Source organism: Carcharodon carcharias, chromosome 12 (assembly GCF_017639515.1).
Source record: "Carcharodon carcharias isolate sCarCar2 chromosome 12, sCarCar2.pri, whole genome shotgun sequence".
NCBI classification, from domain to species: domain Eukaryota; kingdom Metazoa; phylum Chordata; class Chondrichthyes; order Lamniformes; family Lamnidae; genus Carcharodon; species Carcharodon carcharias.
This window is the reverse complement of record NC_054478.1, coordinates 133,106,398-133,127,374: the sequence shown is the minus strand read 5'-3', so window position 1 is coordinate 133,127,374 and position 20,977 is coordinate 133,106,398. Positions and strand designations below refer to the sequence as shown.

General features: G+C 50.4%; 1 protein-coding gene across 3 annotated transcripts in view; it reads left to right on the top strand.

The window, feature by feature from the left end:
* Positions 1 to 20,977, top strand: part of LOC121284999 (Krueppel-like factor 7) — a 258,103-nt gene that overhangs the window by 50,872 nt on the left and 186,254 nt on the right. For 2 of the 3 annotated variants that reach the window (XM_041201060.1, XM_041201061.1), the window contains one exon: positions 15,507 to 15,630. The exons of the other annotated variant lie outside the window; for it this stretch is intronic. In XM_041201060.1, the coding sequence (XP_041056994.1) occupies positions 15,507 to 15,630 (124 nt within the window). The remainder of the gene's footprint in view (positions 1 to 15,506; positions 15,631 to 20,977) is intronic. 3 annotated transcript variants of the gene reach the window in all.

The window sequence follows — 20,977 nt, the reverse complement described above, 5'->3', positions numbered from 1 at the left end:
GCTGTCTGTAGATTTCCAGCTTTTAGAAAGAGCCCTGTTTTATCCTTTTTGGATCAAAAGTGGATCTGGGGGCGTGAGGTCAGACAGTAATGTGGAGTTGAGACCACAATCAGATCAGCCATGATCTTATCGAATGGCAGAGCAAGCTCGAAGGGTGAAGTGGGAATGGCCTACTCGTGCTCCTAAGTCCTATGTTCCTATGACCTCATGTTAACCTACATTGCAATCCATTTGCCACAGATCTGCTAATTCACTTAATTCATCAAAATTTCTTTGCTATTTTATGCATACAATGCCACCTAAATTAGTGTCATCAGCAAATATGCATATGTGGCTTTCCTCTTTTTTTTACCCCTTTGGATTTTTTTGCCAATATTTTTGCCAAATCTTTGTTCCCTAGTTACTGACTCTCCTGCCAGAGGCGATGGCTTCTCCCTATTTACTCTATCAAACCTCCTTATAATTCTAAACATCGCAATCAAATCTCTCCTTCACCTTCTCTGCTCCACGGAGAACAATCTCGGCTTCTCCCCATAACTGAAGTCCCTCATCCCAGGCACCATTCTAGTGTAACTCCTCTGCACCCTCTCCAAGGCCTTGACATCCTGCCTAAAGTCTGGTGCCCCGAATTGGACTATTGCCGTGGAGAGTGTTGCTAGTGATGTCAGAGAGGGTTTAAACTAGTTTGGCTTGGGGGTGAGTACAGACTTGGAAGGGAGAGAAGCAAAGCTGGAAATGGAAGGCAGAAAATTAGTAGGTGAGTGTGGAAGGCAGAAGGAATAAAGGCTAGAAAATAGACAACACTTCAATACTTCAATGCAAGGAGCAAAATAAGACAGATGAAGTGATGGCATGGGTAGACACTTGGAAGCTAATATTGAATGGCTTGGAGAAAGGCAGGAATGGCAGCTCAACGTTCCTGGTTACGGGGTTTTCAGACGAGAGAGAGACGGGGATAAAAAAGGTTGGCGGGGGGAGTGTAACAATATTGGTTTTATGCAAAACAATTACAGCTGTGAGGAGGGATGATAAACCAGAATCATCAAATGGGACCATATGGGTTGAACTGAAGAACAAAATGGGGTATTTGTGTTATTGGGAGTATGTTATAGAGGAAGGTCAGGAGCTAATATTTAGGTAAATTTCTGAGAAGTGCAAAACCAAAAGGGCAGTAATGGGGGATTTCAAGTACAACAACTTATTTATACAGCATGTTTAGAGTAATAATATGTCCAAAGCACTTCACAGTTGCATTATAAAACAAAGTATGATATGAGCTACATATGGAGATATTATGTCAGATAATCAAAAGCATGATCAAAAAGGTAGATGTTAAGGAGTGTTTTAGAGGAGAGAATTGAGGGTGAGGAGGGAATTCCAGAGCTAGGGGCCTAAGCTGCTGAAAGCATTGCCACCAATGGTGGAACTACTAAGATTGGAGATGCTCAAGAGGCCAGATTTAGAGGAGCACAGAGATCTCTGAGGATCGTGGGGCTGGAGATGACAGAGATAGGGAGGGGCGAGGCCATGGAGGGGTTTGAAAACAAGGATGAGAATTTTAAAATCAAAATGTTGCTGGACCATGAGCTAGTGTAGGTCAGCGAGCATTTGGGTGATAGCGGGAACAGGATTTGGTGCGAGTTGGGAATCAGGCAGCAAAGTTTGGATGACCTCAAGCTTACAGAGGGTAGAATGTGGGAGACTAGCCAGGAGTGCATTGGATAGTCAAATCTCGTGGTAATGAAGGCATGGATGAGAGCTTCTGCAGCAGAAGCGCTGAGATGGGTGAACTTGGGCAATGTTACAGAGGTAGAAATAGGCAGTCTTAGTGATGGCCCAAATAGGAGGTCGGAAGCTCCACCCTAATATTAACTGGTAAAGATCAGTGTTAAAGATATAGTGGACACAGAATTCTTAAAGTACATTCAGGCGAACTCCCTTGGCCAGTACTTAGTAAGCCCACAAAGAGAAGAGTCAGTTCAGGACTTAGTGTTAGGGAATGAAGTTGGACAGGTGGAAGGGCTATCAGTGGGACTGATTTTAGTGATAGTGATCATAATTCAGTCTGATTTAGTGTAATTATGGAAAAGGACAAAGATAGACCAGGAGTTATCGCCTTTCAGCTTCTCCTATTTTACTTGGAGACGACATTGACACTGTAGTTAAGGAGGGAGGATGTGAAATATTGCTGGGATAAACTCAGTAAGGAAGGGCAGATGAGGGGTTTAGCATCTTTGTAAGCGGATAAATGGACAGGGCCTGATGCAATGTATCCGAGGCAGCAAAGAGAAGCAAGGATGGTAATAGTGGAGGCTCTGACTGCCAGTTTCCTATCCCCTCTAGCTACAGGCTGGACGACTGCTAATGGTGTACCATTGTTTAAAAAGGGAGGAAGGGATAGATCAAGTAATTACTAACCAGTCAACCGAACCTCAGTATTGGGTAAATCACTGGGAGGAAGAGAAAATTTGGAGGGACAACACTAATCAGCATTTGAAAGGCACAGAGTAATCATAGACAGTCAGCATGGATTTATTAAGGGTGGGTCATGCCCAACTAACTTGATTGATTTTTTTTGAGGAGGTAACAAGGTCGTTGATGAGAGTAGCAGGTTTGATGTAGTCTACATAGATTTTAGCAAGGCTTTTGACAAGGTATCACATAGCAGACTGGTCAGGAAATTAAAAGTTCATGGAATCCAAGGGAACATAGCAGGTGGAAAGTGGATCCAAAATTGGCTAAGTGACAGGAAGCAAAAGGGTAATAGTTGCTGGGTGTTTTTGTGTCTAGAAGGCTGTTTCCATCAGGATTCCACAGGGCTTTGTACTTGGCTCTCTGCTTTTCATGGTAAGTATCAATGATTTAAACTTAAATGCAGCAGACATGAATAAGAAATTTGCAGATGATACAAAAACTGGCCAGGTGGTTGATAGTGAGGAAGAAAGCTGTAGACTGCCGGAAGATAGCAATGGACTGCTCAAGTGGGCAGAAAAATAGCAAAGAGAGTTCAATATAGTTGTTTGAAAGTACAGAACTTGAGTATTGTCGAAGCTTTTCATCTTGCATTCATCAGGACAATCGCAAGAATACCAATGTCGGGGGAGAATAACAATTTTATACTGTATGAGAAGTGAGTACTGATTAATTGGCAAGTAGACTCTGGTGGAGGCATTGCCACGGAGAATGCGCCAGTTAATTATGACTGACAATTAACTGCCAAACATTGTTTGAAATTTAAACCAGGCAGCTTGACACTGGTTAAGGCATTGCCCTGAGAATGAACCAGCGAATGGCTATCACTTATTTTGTTTAGCTGAAACAGACACACTGGCAGGGCCCTGTGTATTAATATATGTAGCTTCCAGCACAAGCAAATGCATCACATTGCGAGCCCGACTGACAATCTTAAATTGGTTTTCAGTGTAACGCATAGTGCACTGATGATTATTTAGCAAATGTTGTCTAATTGTGGAATCACATCTAATGTTGGACACTCCATTTTGAGTCTTGCAAGCACAGGCTGGTTGGGTACGGTCTTACCTTGCCCATAGCAAACAACGGCTGGACACACTGTTTGATACGATCTGCCAGTCTTTGGGACGTACGGCCTACATACCTAGCATCACACTGGCACTGAAATTCATATACCACATTACTCATTTGTGTGGTTGGTGTGATGGCAGCATCCTATTTGTGGTGAATACCCCCACTCGTGTTGCTACTGCATAGAAGCAGTGTGAAACAGCTAGCTTCACCTGTTGCTCCAATTTTTCAGATACCTTGCCCTTCCAGGGTAATCTGAGGTAGACTGGGCACTTTTCAGGTCCAAATGTGACAGCCTTAGGCCTGTTCATTAGTTTGCACGATGTACAGCATGAAATGACCTGATCGGGGTAGCCATTATCCCATAGGATGTCTTTGATGCACCCTATTTCAACATTAGTCCTCTACTACAGAGGATACAGACAATGTTGCCAGGCTGGGAGTATTTTAACAATGAAAAAGGATTGGATAGGTGGGGCTGTTTTCTTTGGGACAGAGGGGGCTGGCAGGAGATTTAATTAAGTGTATAAAATTTTGAGGGGCCTAGATAGAATGGGTAGGAAATACCTTGTCCCCTTGGCAGGGAGGTCAACAATCAGGGGGCATAGAAATAAAGTAATTGATATGATGTTTATAAGGGAGTTTAGGAGAGAATTTTTTTCACCCAGAGAGTGGTAGGATCTGGAACTCAGTGCATAAAAGAGTGGCAGAGGCAGAAACCCTCACTGAATTTAAAGAAAAGTAGGGTATGCGCATGAAGTGCTGTAACTTACATGGGTATGGACGAAGATCAGGAAGGTAGGATTAGATTGAATAGTTTTTTTGGGCCAGCACAGACACGATGGGCCAAATGGCCTCCTTTTTGTGTTGTGAATTTTAGTGATTCTATGATTCTAAGGTTAGGCCAGTGATTCATAAAAGTTTACCTTTGGTTTCTTGCTTTTGTAATCTATTCACATTTTATGAATAGATTCAGCAAGGATTCCATATGCTGTTTTTCAAGTCTTCTCAATTTGTCTGGCCACTGTTAAAAGATTTGTGTGTGTACAGGTCTCTCTGGTCCTGCAGCCCCTTCAAAATTAAACCTTTTAATTTATATTGCCTCTCCGAATTTCTGGAAGCTGAATTCAAATACACCCAGACTGAAGGGATGAAATTCTCCTTGGTCCACTGGTTTTAATAATCCGGTATGAAATGCGTTTGGGCTGTTCTTAGCACAGTGGCCTCGAGATCCCAGCAAAATAAAAAAAAAAACTGCCTCCTTTAATTCGGTATCAATTGGCTATGGGTTGACCATGCCTGTGGCTGCCACACAACTGAAACGTCTCCATATTGGCACAGTGCAGGGTGCCCCTTTTTGAGGAGAGTTTTTTTTTTGCCCATGCGGAGGTGGCTTTGCCTTGCACCTTGCTCTGTTTAACCTGGCTGGGAGTGATTGAGGCCTGTGCTGCATGCTGCAGGTGGTCTATCGTCCAGGCTGTCTTGCACGAGAGCAGGCCATTCAGCCCAGCAGGCCTGTGCTGGTGCTCATGCTGCACCTCCCACCCCACTTCATCTTGCCAATTCGTTCTTATTCTTTTTGCCCCTTGTGCGTTTATCTAGCTTCCCCTTAAATACATCTGTGCCTTTCCCTGCAATGACTCCATTTGGTAGCAAGTTCCACATTCTCACCACACTGTGCAATTACCCTATTTCCTGGCAACCTTGCTGAGATCAGCTCAGAATTAACAAAAGAGTGGAAGAAAAGGAATATAAAAATAGGGAAACTGAATGGGAAATAGTGCAGTCATTTAAATTGGAGGTCAGAAAGTGTAAACCAATGCAGCTTTGATGGGAGCACTTTGCGAGTGATTTCTGGATAGTAGTGAATACCTCAGCCTGTCTTTCTGTGTGTACTCTGAACATGCTTCATAACTGCGAAAGATCTGGTTGAGGAAGTTAAATTTCCTCACTCTTTCCTTTTTGCTTTTGAATTGAGGAAGCTTTTTAAAGCACTCAAAGATTTCAGTGGGTTGTTAAAGAACGAGGAAGGGTTGGAGAGAGGAAAGGAGAGATCAGGCTGGTGCAGTGATCGGGGTGAAGATGCATCATTGGCACATTGAATACAGATCTATATCCTACACCCAACCTGTTCAGTGTCTCGCCTGGGAGGACGCGATGCTGGGCCCTAGTGAAACTGTGAATAAAATTGTCGGAAAGCCCTCATTTCAGGGAGGATCACAGGGCTCCGATCACTGCATTGGCCATGTGTCAGTTGGTAGCACACTGTCCACTGAGCCACAAGGTTGTGGGTTCAAATCCCACTCCAGGGACTTGAGCACATAATCTAAGCCGAGGGAGTGCTGCACAGTCTGAGGTGCTGCCTGTCAGGTGGGACGCTAAACCGAGGCCCTGTCTGTCCTCAAAGGTGGGCGTAAAAGATCTCATGGCACTATTTGAAGCAGAGCAGGGGGGTTCACCCTGGTGTCCAGGCCACTATTTATGCCTTGACCAACATTCACTAAAACAGAATATCTGGCAGTCATCACATTGGGACCTTGCTGTGCATAAAATGGCTGCCACATTTCCTACATGACAGCAGTGACTACAATTAAGAAGTACGTCAGCTAATTTGTGACTTTGGTATGTCACAAAGTTATTTAAAGTGCCATATAAATGCAAGTCCTTTATTTCTTGTGAACAGTGATATCGGTGATCCATGAGTGTCTTTTTCAGTGTGCAATGCACAACGTACAATTTTCGCCCTAAGTGATAGTTGTTTTGATCTTCCCAAATATATAAATATTTGGGGTGGATGATGACATTGCTGGATACCAGCAAATGAGGAGGTGCCTGAAACACCATCAAGTCTGCCTTTATTAATGCAAACAATTACACTGCACAGCGCTTGGCTGTGACCTATATCTGAGCCAGTGGCATCTTGCAGAGTGAGAACACCGTCAAGCTCCCAAACTGCTGGTAAAATGCTATGGACGATGGGAACACCCGTCACTCCTTAGCCTAATTGTTCGGAAAAAGTAAATTGGGCATTAAAAGTCATTCGTTTTTCAATCCCTCCTCTGTCCCATGATATGGGCGGTGGGGTGCGGTGGGGGAGGTGGTTACTAGTTAAGATGCTCAGTGATCCCTCTCGGGTAATGATGGGGAGAGAGTGTCTGGGAGTGGAGTTTGCTCGCAGTGAAGAATGGCAGCTTCTTTCTTGTTTTGTTAGCAAATATCGTAGAGACCACTATGCTGATAATGCGCCTTGACCTTTGCTCCTGTGCTCGGTCACCTGTAGCTCATGATTTGTTGTTTACTTGAAGTGCACTCCTGGCTGATGACTCACTCGAGGCCTAACAGCGTGCCTTTTCACTGTCTTAGATCGGATTGAGAATGTTTGGGCCTCGCTTTCTTTTTTCCCAAAGGCAGCGAAAATCTCTGGGGCCGTTTTGCTCCTTTTTGTTTTATTTTGTCGATCTCTGGCACGGTTAAATACGCGAAACCGAAATTATGGAGTGGCACTAAAAGCTTTATTTCCCTCTCACTCTGGTGTTCCCTGTCTCGCTTTTGCCCTCCTGCCCCCCTGGGGATCGGTGGATGACAGAAGCTTGAAAAATTGCAAGAAGAGCCTGGCCTGTAATTAGTCATAGCAGCAGTGGATGTGTGGGTGGAGGATGGGCAGAGCGGGTTGCTAGGCAACTGCATCAGCACCATGCACGGAGCGGTAATTGCCTGGGCCTGTCTGTCTGGCTGGCAGCATGTCGGGGCCTGCTCGACTGCTGTTCCTCCTTTGGACAGGGTGGGGGGTGGGTGGAGAGAGAAAATACCCTCCAATTAAGTGAGCTGGCGCACAAGTGGTGCAGTGTCTGGCACCTGCGCTTCCTAACTGCACTCATCATGTCGTTTTTAGCAGAAACCTACTCCTTTCCCGAGAAGGAAAGGAAGCATTACATTGACAGCCTGAAAGATCCTGTCTCTGTCACTCCCTCTCTCCCCCTCTCTGTCTCTCCTCCCCCTCTCCCTCACCCTCTCTGTCTCTCCTCCCCCTCTCCCTCACCCTCTCTGTCTCTCCTCCCCCTCTCCCTCACCCTCTCTGTCTCTCCTCCCCCTCTCCCTCACCCTCTCTGTCTCTCCTCCCCCTCTCCCTCACCCTCTCTGTCTCTCCTCCCCCTCACCCCCCCTCTCTGTCTCTCCTCCCCCTCTCCCTCACCCCCTCTGTCTCTCCTCCCCCTCTCCCTCACCCCCTCTGTCTCTCCTCCCCCTCACCCCCCCTCTCTGTCTCTCCTACCCCTCTCCCTCTCCCTCTCTGTCTCTCCTCCCCCTCTCCCTCACCCTCTCTGTCTCTCCTCCCCCTCACCCCCCCTCTCTGTCTCTCCTACCCCTCTCCCTCACCCCCTCTGTCTCTCCTCCCCCTCTCCCTCACCCCCTCTGTCTCTCCTACCCCTCTCCCTCACCCCCTCTGTCTCTCCTCCCCCTCTCCCTCCCCCTCTCTGTCTCTCCTCCCCCTCACCCCCCCTCTCTGTCTCTCCTACCCCTCTCCCTCTCCCTCTCTGTCTCTCCTCCCCCTCTCCCTCACCCTCTCTGTCTCTCCTCCCCCTCACCCCCCCTCTCTGTCTCTCCTCCCCCTCTCCCTCACCCCCTCTGTCTCTCCTCCCCCTCTCCCTCACCCCCTCTGTCTCTCCTCCCCCTCTCCCTCACCCCCTCTGTCTCTCCTCCCCCTCTCCCTCACCCCCTCTGTCTCTCCTCCCCCTCTCCCTCTCCCTCTCTGTCTCTCCTCCCCCTCTCCCTCACCCTCTCTGTCTCTCCTCCCCCTCTCCCTCACCCCCTCTGTCTCTCCTCCCCCTCTCCCTCACCCCCTCTGTCTCTCCTCCCCCTCTCCCTCACCCTCTCTGTCTCTCCTCCCCCTCTCCCTCACCCTCTCTGTCTCTCCTCCCCCTCTCCCTCACCCTCTCTGTCTCTCCTCCCCCTCTCCCTCACCCTCTCTGTCTCTCCTCCCCCTCTCCCTCACCCTCTCTGTCTCTCCTCCCCCTCTCCCTCACCCTCTCTGTCTCTCCTCCCCCTCTCCCTCACCCCCTCTGTCTCTCCTCCCCCTCTCCCTCACCCCCTCTGTCTCTCCTCCCCCTCTCCCTCACCCCCTCTGTCTCTCCTCCCCCTCTCCCTCTCCCTCTCTGTCTCTCCTCCCCCTCTCCCTCACCCTCTCTGTCTCTCCTCCCCCTCTCCCTCACCCCCTCTGTCTCTCCTCCCCCTCTCCCTCACCCCCTCTGTCTCTCCTCCCCCTCTCCCTCACCCTCTCTGTCTCTCCTCCCCCTCTCCCTCACCCTCTCTGTCTCTCCTCCCCCTCTCCCTCACCCTCTCTGTCTCTCCTCCCCCTCTCCCTCACCCTCTCTGTCTCTCCTCCCCCTCTCCCTCACCCCCTCTGTCTCTCCTCCCCCTCTCCCTCACCCCCTCTGTCTCTCCTCCCCCTCTCCCTCACCCTCTCTGTCTCTCCTCCCCCTCTCCCTCACCCTCTCTGTCTCTCCTCCCCCTATCCCTCACCCTCTCTGTCTCTCCTCCCCCTCTCCCTCACCCTCTCTGTCTCTCCTCCCCCTCACCCCCCCTCTCTGTCTCTCCTCCCCCTCTCCCTCACCCTCTCTGTCTCTCCTCCCCCTATCCCTCACCCCCTCTGTCTCTCCTCCCCCTCCCCCTCTCCGTCTCTGTCTCTCCTTCCCCCTCCCCCTCTCTGTCTCGCCTCCCCCTCACCCCCCCCCTCTCTGTCTCTCCTCCCCCTCTCCCTCTCTGTCTCTCCTCCCCCTCACCCCCCCCTCTCTGTCTCGCCTCCCCCTCTCCCCCCCCCCTCTCTGTCTCTCCTCCCCCTCTCCCTCACCCTCTCTGTCTCTCCTCCCCCTCTCCCTCACCCCCTCTGTCTCTCCTCCCCCTCCCCCTCTCTGTCTCGCCTCCCCCTCACCCCCCCCCTCTCTGTCTCTCCTCCCCCTCTCCCTCTCTGTCTCGCCTCCCCCTCACCCCCCCCTCTCTGTCTCTCCTCCCCCCTCTCCCTCACCCCCTCTGTCTCGCCTCCCCCTCTCCCCCCCCCCCCCTCTCTGTCTCTCCTCCCCCTCTCCCTCACCCTCTCTGTCTCTCCTCCCCCTCTCCCTCTCCCTCTCTGTCTCTCCTCCCCCTCACCGCCCCCCCTCTCTGTCTCCCCTCCCCCTCTCCCTCTCTGTCTCCCCCCTCCCCCTCTCCCTCTCTGTCCCCCCCTCCCCCTCTCCCTCTCTGTCCCCCCCCTCCCCCTCTCCCTCTCTGTCCCCCCCCCTCCCCCCTCTCCCTCTCTGTCCCCCCCCCTCCCCCCCCTCCCTCTCTGTCCCCCCCCTCCCCCTCTCCCTGTGCCTCTTCCCATCAACCCGTCCATCTCGGTTGGGGATATCTTTTGGGGTGTTAGCACTATCCTAGTGGTATTCCCACAGGCCCTCAGGATCATTGTAGGGCCTTCCCAAAAGTATTAACCCAATCGCAAATACATTTTGACCGATTGCAGCTGTACCTCCAGAAGCTTCTCGAAATCATGGAGAATTGCTGAGTTCAGGGTGACCCTGATTTATTCATACTTGTGAGTTATATATTTTTTTATTCAGTTATGGGATGTGGGTGTCGCTGGCTAGGTCAGCATTTATTGCCCATCGCTAGTTGCCCTTGAGAAGGTGGCGGTGAGCTGCCTTCTTGAACCGCTGCAGTCCATGTGGTGTAGGTACACCCACAGTGCTACTAGGAAGAGAGTTCCAGGATTTTGACTCAGTGACAGTGAAGGACCATCTATACATTCCCAAGTCAGGATGGTGAGTGGCTTGGAGGGGAACTTCTAGGTGATGGTGTTCCCACGTATCTGCTGCTTTTGTCCTTCGAGGTGGTAGAGGTCATTTGGAAGGCGCTGCCAAAGGAGTGTTGATGAGTTGAGGGAGTGGACCTTTTAGATTCTACACACTGCTGCCATTGTGCGTGGGTGGTGGAGGAAGTGAATATGTGTGTCTCTCCGGATGCAGGGTAAGGGTTTCAGTCACATGGAGCAGGATCGTCCCAGATTTGCAAGATGTGCGATAACATGCGGGACTCAGGATGTATTACCCACTGACCATAATGGTGGCTTTTCATGCTGAATTGTCCAAATCCAACCTCGTTAATTATGCATTCCCGGGAAACATGCTGTTTCAATGGCGGGCGGGCTCTCGTTCACCCACCATGCAGTCACCTCGCTGCTTCATCACACCGGGAGCCATGTTTAAAGTGCAGCCATGCCCACACCTCTCAGTGCTTCCAGCACAGGACCGCTGCATGGAAGACATGGACCCGAAAGGCAAGAAGACTGCAGTCCCCCGGTTTAATGATCTGTCCCTCGAGCACCTTTTGGACGCCGCGGTGACCCGTCATGACACCCTCTACCCCCGCTCTGGCCACAGGAGGGGCAGTAATGTCATCAATCCGGCTGGGAGGTGGTGGCAGCAGTGATCAGTGCCAACTCCCTTCAAAACAAGACAGACACCCAGTGCCGCAAGAGGATGAATGATCACATCTATTCCACCAGGGTAAGTCACTCTTCTCATCACTCTCAACTCACACACTCACAAACCCATCACACATCCACAGGGCCCTCACTCACTGCCAGCTCAAGGGACATCACCATTCACTCTCTCACACTCACCTTCATTGTCTTCATCCTGTCAATGGGACCACTCACCACCCACACATGCCAGGCATACTTATCAACTTGTCCGGCAGGTGTCCTGCTTATACTTTCCCCATCTCTATTCATGCAGGATAAGCTGGCACACAACAAAAGGGAAAGATCCCAGACCGGTGGAGGAATGCCTGAAATCAAGGTCCTCTTGGACTTTGAAAACATAGCCATCCAGCTGGCTGACCACAATCTGGACCGGTCCTGTGCTGACAGTGAGGTCGGCGCTGCTCTACCAAGTGAGGGTTCAGCAGTACAACCTCCATCAGACAACCCTGCTGTGAGTGATATGTCCTGTTTCACAGGCCACTGCCATGCACTAATTATCTCCCCTTGCTTTCACAGGCACATCTGGGAAACAGCCAACTGAGTCCATGACCCAGGGCCTCCAATCACACCCAAAGAAACCTCGGAAGAGGAATCTGAAGGCATCCTCATTGAAGTCCCGTCACAGCGCTCACCCACACCCTCCACCAGCGCAGAGACACACACCTCAGTGGGACCTAGTTCTAGAGTAGCCTCAGGATCACAATCTGGTGAGCACATCGCACTGACTGATCCACAGCAGGCAGAGGCAGGAATTTCCCAGGTCCCCGGCACTCGGAGGACTGCTGGAGGCTAGAAATTTGCTGAGTCCGAGTCAGAAGATGAACCTCTGGACTCAGTCATGTCACAGTTGCTGGAGCAGCAAAGGCAAGCTCGGGAACATCAGGAAGGGATGTCCGCTGCACTCCTCAGATTGCAGGACACGATGGAGGCATCCGTCTGCCTTCAGTCTGAGGTGATGCCGACATGCCAATGCGCTGAGGTCAACAGTGACTGACCTTGGTCCAGGACGTCGCTCCTGCACTGCTGCATGGGCTCAACTCCATCACTGATGCCGTAGTTGGCCTCTGGCAGTGTCAAGACGAGAGGGATGTGGGGCAGCTCCATCTCACTCCAGGCCAATCTTACTTCCCCTTCTCCTCCCGGAGTCAGCCTGGGGCCCTTGGGCGCCCATAGGGAGGAGAATCAGCAGATCTACCCTCCGGGCCCTTCCACCCAGGTGACTCCGGGCATGTCCAGTGCATCTGATTCCCCTCTTCCTGTGACCCCAGCAGCTTCAGCTCCACAGGCCGAGGAGGGTGTCACTGCCACACAGCTGGATCCCCAAAGCAGGCCGGGTCCCTCCAGGTGTCAGGGGCCCCCCCAGAGGATGCCCGTCATGGTCATCACAGACTGCCTCCACCCCTGCTGTGGATGGCTGGGGAGCACCAAGACGTAACACCAGGGTTAGGGGTTAAGAAGATGCAGTTGCACAGCCTGGGCACGGGTGTTAATCACTTGTACATAATGTTCACTATTGTCAATAAACTCCCAACAATGTCTCCCTGCCTATGGCTCCTTGTTCTGATGAGCAGTGTTCGTGTCACTCAGATGTGAAACCTTTCTGCACAAGAAAAAGGCAGATGTCTCAATCCAGGGTCTCTTCCCTGTTCTATGTGCAGCCTACAGACCAAAGTGATGGTCCCACCTTCACGCTCACTGGACACATCAGTGATGCCTGCACCTCGATGGTGCTGGTCATTGCTGCCAGAATGTCGTGGGCAGGCATCACAGAATTCCATCATTCTCTCTGTGCTCTCAGCACCTTTAAGGTGGGGCTGGCCCCCATCTCTTTAGCATCAGTGACCAGTGACGCTGTGCCCCTGAACGGGTCAGGTGCTGAAGGCTGACAAAGAATCTGATGCATTTAAAGTTTCACGACTGTGTCTTCATGATATGACCCTGATCATAGAGTCGTCATCATCCTCCTGTAATCGAGCGACTATCAGGGCCTTTGCTGCATCTCCGTGACAGGAGCATTCTCACAGAGGGTATGTGCACTGCCATCAGCCAGACCGGAGTCAAACATTCACAGATGCGATGTGAGGATCCATGGGGTCACCTCACCGCATGTCGTTATCATCCTCCACAAATCTAGCAGCTGTGAGGGCCTCCAGAGCGGACCTGCCTTGTCTAGTCAGCGCGAGGGCCTCATCCCCGTCATTGTGCTGACACGCTCGGATGATCCAGCCGGGGGGATGATTCCGGCCAGCTGACCTTATAAGGATATGTAGCTGCGTTACAATGAAATTCCCAGTGTCCGATGGTGGGGATCGTGACCCGCCATTGATGAGCAGAGCGGGCGATTGCAAACTGATCTCATGACATTGTGAAACTGATTTTTGGCCTTCCCGCCATATTTTCCACTCACAGCCTCCATGATGCCCTCCATCAGCAGGCAGGGAAACTACCGCCCATGGTGAGCAACTGCCGATTTTAATATCCCAGTCAAGATTCCCAGTCATCATCAAAATGTTCAAGAGACTCCATAACTAGGACCTGAAATTAATGGAACTGTACAACTGGGTGACAAACCATTAAACCATAGAAGAAAATCGTTCCTCTGTAGCATAAATGTCCTTCCATAACTGCCAGATATCGGGCACTGATTGTGACAATCAGAGCAATGACCCTCGATTTGGTTCTATATGGATGGGATGTTAAACTGAGGACTGTCCTCTGAGCTGGACATAAAAAAAAATCACAATTTGGACAAAGAGCAGCAAGTTCACCCCAGTTTGCCAGCCAATGTTTATCCCTCAATCAGCATCACTGAAACAGTTCATCTGCTCTCTTCCTCATTGCTGTTTGTGGGAGCTTGCTGTGCACAAATGGCGCCACATTTCCTGCATAACAACTGTGACTACACTTCAAAGTATGCTGGCTGTAAAGCATACAGGGACGTTCTGAGTTTGTGAAAGGTACTATATACACACAAGTCTTCCTTTCTCTTTCCTGGGAAGACCATTTTTATTTTTGAATGCCTCCTTATGTGCTATTGCTTGTTGTTTGCAAAGTAAGCAGGCCAGTATTCTTGGAAACAGCATTGCAATCCAGCTCGGCTTCTGTTTCTGGGCCAGTTGCAACCAGTTCCCTGTGCCTCCTGAGCACTTTCAGGCCTGATGTACAGGAGATAGTTCAAATACAAATAAGGAAACACAACTTTTTTATATCTACTGCTTGGTTCATTCACCTTTGGCCAGTTGGAGGTCAATTCGAAAAATGGAGGCAGTCTATTGCAGTTGCCTTGTATTCCTGAAAGGTATGAAAACTGTAACCTTACAATGATTAGTTCTTACATGTAAGCAGTGCAGATTTAGCTGGTGCTGTGTGCTGTAGGCCCTGGTCTGTATCCTGGCTCTGTGGTGTACTGTAGGCCGAGGTCTGTATCCTGGTGCAGTGTGCTGCAGGCCCTGGTCTGTATCCTGGCTCTGTGGTGTACTGTAGGCCGAGGTCTGTGTCCTGGTGCAGTGCACTGCAAGCCCGGGTCTGTGTCCTGGTGTCGTGTGCTGCAGGCCGAGGTCTGTGTCCTGGTGCAGTGCGCTGCAGGCCCGGGTCTGTGTCCTGGTGCAGTGCGCTGCAGGCCCGGGTCTGTGTCCTGGTGCAGTGCGCTGCAGGCCCGGGTCTGTGTCCTGGTGCAGTGCGCTGCAGGCCCGGGTCTGTGTCCTGGTGCAGTGCGCTGCAGGCCCGGGTCTGTATCCTGGTGCAGTGCGCTGCAGGCCCGGGTCTGTGTCCTGGTGCAGTGCGCTGCAGGCCCGGGTCTGTGTCCTGGTGCAGTGCGCTGCAGGCCCGGGTCTGTGTCCTGGTGCAGTGCGCTGCAGGCCCGGGTCTGTGTCCTGGTGCAGTGCGCTGCAGGCCCGGGTCTGTGTCCTGGTGCAGTGCGCTGCAGGCCCGGGTCTGTGTCCTGGTGCAGTGCGCTGCAGGCCCGGGTCTGTGTCCTGGTGCAGTGCGCTGCAGGCCCGGGTCTGTGTCCTGGTGCAGTGCGCTGCAGGCCCGGGTCTGTGTCCTGGTGCAGTGCGCTGCAGGCCCGGGTCTGTGTCCTGGTGCAGTGCGCTGCAGTCCCGGGTCTGTGTCCTGGTGCAGTGCGCTGCAGGTCCGGGTCTGGATTCTAGGTCTGTATCCCGGTTCTGCAATGTGCTGGGATAAGCCGGGATACAGACCCGGGCCTGCAGCATGCAGCAGAGCCGGGATACAGACCAGTGCAGTGCCATAAGCCTGGTTTTGTATCCTGGGACTACAGTGTGCTGTAGGCCCAGAATCTGTATCCTGAAACTGTATCCCAGGATTGTGGTGTGTTATAGGCCCAAGAATCTATTCTGAAGGTGCCCCTGTCGTACACTCCCCCCAGCGTTGTGATTAAGCGTAGGGTTTGCCTACCTGGATAACGGATTTTTCTGAATTGCCTCCCTTGCAGGTGAGAAGCCATACAAGTGCTCGTGGGAAGGTTGTGAGTGGCGTTTTGCACGAAGTGACGAACTCACCCGACATTATCGGAAACACACGGGAGCCAAGCCGTTCAAATGTAACCACTGCGACAGGTGAGATGTCACACAAACACCCCCCCTTTATAATGTGGGTGGCGAGCAGGGTGAGGGCGATGGGCAGTGGGCATGGCAGGATGTGAGGGTGGGTGGGGTGCAGAGTGCGGTGACTCACGAGGGTAGCCTGTCAGATTAATGAGCAAGGCTTTCTGAATTCAGGCTATGTGGAGCAAATGTGCAAATTCAATTTACTGCCATGGCATCTTGCTGCGGCTCTCTCTCTTGGAACCTGTCCTCCTCCCTTGTCCTTCCCCCAGTGGTCCTAGTCCAGAGTGTCCAAAACCAGTTATTCACATTATAACCGGTTTGCAATAGAATTCAGCAAAATCTAATCGGAGACAATTTAGGGGATAAATTCAGGAGAACGTTTTTTTTAAAAAAAAAAGTAATTTTTGCTCAACACTTGGTGTTTGTTAGTTACAGGAGTTGGGAGAGAAAAGGCTGTTTGAATATAGAAGTGAGAATAAGAAATAGGAGTAGGTCACATGGCCCTTCGAGCCTGCTCCTCAATTCAATACGATCATGTCTGATCTGATTGTGGCCTTTCCTGCCTGTTCCCATCACCCTTGTCGATCAAAAATCTGTCTAACCCAGCCCTGAATATATTCAATGACCCAGCCCCCACTGCTGTCTGTGGAAGTGAATTCCAAAGACTAACCCTGACAGAAGAAATTCCTCATCTCCATCCGAAATGGGGGACCATGGCAGAATGTCATGAGGATGATCATTTCCTGTGACCAAGCATGTTGGGTGGGGGTGGGGGGGTGTTGGCCGTAGGAGGTCACATGACAAAACCTCCAGAAACATGTCCAACCATAGTTGGCAAACCTACATCTGTGTTCTCTCGAGTTTTGAGGTGGGGAGAATCTCAGCGCGTGGGCTTGTGGTGACCCTTGGAGGGGTTGGCTGTTTCTACATCGGCTCTTGGGCTCGATACGATAGGAGCTCCAGGGTCTCCTCCAGTTCACGTAGTGGAAAGGTCAATCCCTTCACCTCGCGCATGGCGATGTCCATTGGACAGTGCGTGTGACTGGCTGTGCTGTGCCTGTCTGAAACTGATCCCCTGTCTGCCTTTCTACTGGAGAGCTATCAGGTTGGGGGTGGGGGGTCAGGTACACTCTGCTTTTAACCAAACTGTGGGTATTGGCAGGGCCACTTCAAAGGCTCTGACTCCTTTCAGACGCCAGATTCCATCCAGAGATATCCAAGTTGGAGCAGTGCTAGATCTCTCCAACTGCGCCCCCCCTCCCCATCTCCTGTGGGCTCCATGAATGTGAGGAGTAAACAAGATGCAGTAAATAAGCCGGCGGCACATTATCAGAGCATCACTGAGCAGTATTTTTATTACCCTGGCAGCTGCCCAACTCCGACACCTTGGAGCCTTCCAGTGGCATCGTGCCAAAAAGTCAGCTGGCCAGTGGCTGTGCTACCATACTGTGAGCAGACTGCTCCTGTACATCACACTCCAGTGTCTGGCTTTCATCATCTCCTTGCTCTCTGTCTGACTTTCTCCATTCCTGACTTTCCCTCTTGATCCTTTTTCTGTCACTCCCTCTCTCTCTTGTTTCCTCTCTCTCTTGTTCCCACTCTCTCTCTCTCTCTTTCTTTTTCTCTCGGTGATACTCTCATATGCTCTGATTCTCGTGCATCCTCATTTTCTCTCTCTCGTTCTCTCTCTGTGTGTGTGTGTGTGTGTGTGTGTGTGTGTGTGTGTGTGTGTGTGTGTCTCTTTCATTCACACCATCTCTGTATTAGGCTCTTTGCTGTCTTTGCCGACCTAACAACTGCCTGTGGGGCTGTTAATGCACGGGTGCGATTATGAATAATTTATTGACTCTTCCCATCTTGTGCTGTCATCTATTTCCCATTAGCTGAGTTCAGTTAATGAAGCCATGAGTGCAGTGTTGAACTGGCAGTCTGCATTGTGTGGCGTGAGCTCCCTGCCGACAACTGTGCAGCCTGTCATTAATTCGGTCTAATAACTTAATCAGGTGTCGGGGTGGTGCGCTAGGCCAAGCTGAAGCTAGTGGGGGCGGGGAGACGTTGGAGTGTGTGTGTGCAGAGGGTTTGGAGAGGATTCGGTCTGATCAGATGCCCACTGATTGCTTGATTGCAGTTGGCATGCCAGCTGGTGAGGAGCCACATCCACACCTGCTCAAGGTGCCATCTGCTGAACAGATCTCCATCCACCTGCCTCTTCACCCAGCAAATCCGCGGAATATATGCTCCTCCTTTTCCAGAGTATCTGTCTTCTCTCCTCTCTCTCCTTTCTCTCTCTCCTTTCTCTCTCTCCTTTCTCTCTCTCCTTTCTCTCTCTCCTTTCTCTCTCTCCTTTCTCTCTCTCCTTTCTCTCTCTCCTTTCTCTCTCTCCTTTCTCTCTCTCCTTTCTCTCTCTCCTTTCTCTCTCTCCTTTCTCTCTCTCCTTTCTCTCTCTCCTTTCTCTCTCTCCCCTCTCTCCTCTCTCTCTCTCCCCTCTCTCCTCTCTCTCTCTCTCTCTCTCTCCCCTCTCTCCTCTCTCTCTCTCTCTCCCCTCTCTCCTCTCTCCCTCTCCTCTCTCTCTCTCTCTCTCTCTCTCTCTCCTCTCTCTTTCTCTCACACGCATTTGGCAAAGTTCCTGCTGTCACTCTCTTCCTCTCACTCTATATCGCTCTCTTTCTTCTCGCTTTCTCTTGGTATTTTTCTCTTTTCTGCATTCTCTGATTCTCTCTCTCTTTCTCTCTCCCTCCCTTCTCGCTTCCATATTTGTATAGCATATTCCATGACAGTATGATGTCCTAAGGCATTTTATATTTGAAGCATCATCATGTTGTAGTGAAGAAGTGGCAGCCTATTTGCACGTAGCAAGGTCCCATAGATAGCAATGATATAGAATCATTATAGAATGGTGTCAGCACAGAAGGAGGCTATTCGGCCCACCAAGTCCATGCCAGCTCTCCTCAAAAGCAACTCAGCTAGGCTCAGTCCCCTGTCCTTCTCTCCTTAGCCCTGCAAATGTTTTCTCTTCAGGTGCTCATCCAATTCCCTGTTGAAACTGCACTTGTATCTGATTCCACCACTCTCAGGCAATGTCAGATCCTAACCACTCGTGCCACTGTTGCTTCATTTGCCAATCTCATCAGCGTGCTCCAGTTCTCCACCCTTCAGTCAATGGGAACAGTTTCCTTCTATCAACTCTGTCTAGATTCCTCACTGCTATCAAATCTTCTCTCAACCAGGAGAATAACCCTTAGCTTCTTCAATCTAGCCACTTAACTGAAGTCCTTCATCCCTCAACCATTCCCGTAAATCATTTCTGCAATCTCACTATTGCCTTCACATCCTCCCTAAAGTGCGGTGCCCAGATTTGGACATAATACTCCATTAAAGGCTGAACCAGTGTTTTTATAAAGGTTCTTCATAACATCCTTGCTCTTGTGCTATCTGCCTCTATCTATAAAGCTCAGGATCCCATATGTTTTTTTTTAACAACTTTCTCAATCCACCCTGCCACCTTTGGTGCATGTATACCCCCCGGTACCTCAGCCCTTTGCACCTCCCTCTTGTGAATGTACCTTGACTCTACCCAGGTCATCGCCTCTTTAAAGACAGCCCATTGCTCCATTACAGTTTTGCCTGCCAGTCTTGAATTCCAGTTTACCTGGGCCAGATCTCTTCTCACCCCATTGAAACTTGCACTCTTCAAATGTAGTATTCTTACTCTAGAATGCTGCTTGTCCTTTTCAGTAAATGACCTAAACCTTACGGCACAGTCATCACTGGTGCCTAAATATTCCCCAGTGCCACTTGATCCATTGACCCACCTCATTCCCCAGAATCCGATCCAGCGATGCCTCTTTTCTTGTCGGACTGGAAACATGCTGATCAAGAAAATTCTCCTGGACATACTGCAAAGACTCTTTCCCTCTCTCTGTCCTTTATACTGTTACTATCCGAATCTGTATTAAAGTCCTCCATCATAGTGACTGTAATGTTTTTGTACCCCTTTCAAGTTTTCCTGCAAATCTATTTCTTTCTATCTTTCCTACTACTTGGTAGCCAATGTAATGGTACCTTGACTGTTTCCTAACTGTATCCAAATAGATTCTGTTCTTGACTCCTCTAGGATATCCTTTCTCTCCAGCACTGGAATATTCTCCATAAACGATACTGCCGGCCCTTCTCGTTTCTTTCTTCCCTTCCCTATCTTTCCTGAACACCTTGTGTCCTGGAATATTTTGTCCCCGGTCCCTGCTCTTTTTTGTTATTTCCATGTGACTATCTGTGCCTGCATTTCGCCAGCCTTATTTACCACACTTTGTGCATTCACATACATGGGGTGGAATTTTACGTCAGCGGACTTTTATGTCTCGCCAAAGTCGATGGACTTTTGAAGGGCTTGTTGCATTTTACAGCCCAGCCCCCACCGAAACAAGGCTGTAAAATTCCACCCATGCACTGTAAACCTTATTGAATTCCTGCTTGTTCTGACCCCACCTAATACCTTACTATTTCTGAATCCAATGTTAACTGCGTCTCCCAATCCTTTCTGCACCTTGTTTCTCTTTTCTGACGCTACAACTTGGTGACCATCCCCCCCGCCCCCCCCGCCACCGGCCAAGTTTGTTCAAACCCTCCGTGTCTTGCTTCTGTTGAAGTGGTCCCAATGCTGAAGAGAATCTTACCCCCTCACCGCCTCCTATTCCACCTCTCCAACCATGGATTCAGCTGCTATTTCTTTTCTCATTCACATGTGGCACCGGGAATAATCCTGAGATTACTACCTTGCTAGTCTCCTCTTTGGCTCCCTAAAATCTGCCTACACGACCTCACCCCCACTTTCTATGTTGTTGCTACCAAGGTCAACCATGATCACTGGATGTTCACCCTCCCCCCACCTAGAGTGCTGTGCGGCCGCACAGTGACATCTTTGATCCTGGTACCAGGGAGCCGACATGGCATCTTGGATTCACGTCTACGGCTGCAGAAGTATCGGTCTGCTCCACTAACTGTAGAACCCTCTGAGACTATTGCTTTCCCAAACTTCCCCCCATTCCCCGGTACAGCTGAATCTCCTGTGGGACTGTGGACTGGGCTCTGGCTACACTTTCCATCATGCTCACAGGTGACTATCGATTGGGGACCGACATGCACTTAGGGGAATCCTGCATGACCTACCTGGTATTCGACTCCTTGACCCCTTCCTTCTCTGCCTGCACGCTGTTAAGCTGTGGGGTGACCACATTCAGAAATGCACAATGCACGTAGCACTCAGCCTCGTGGATGTGACACTAGCTCTTGCTCAAGCTACAAAACCTGGAACTCCAGCCGAATATACTTCCTGCAAATGTGATTGCCCAGGAGATGA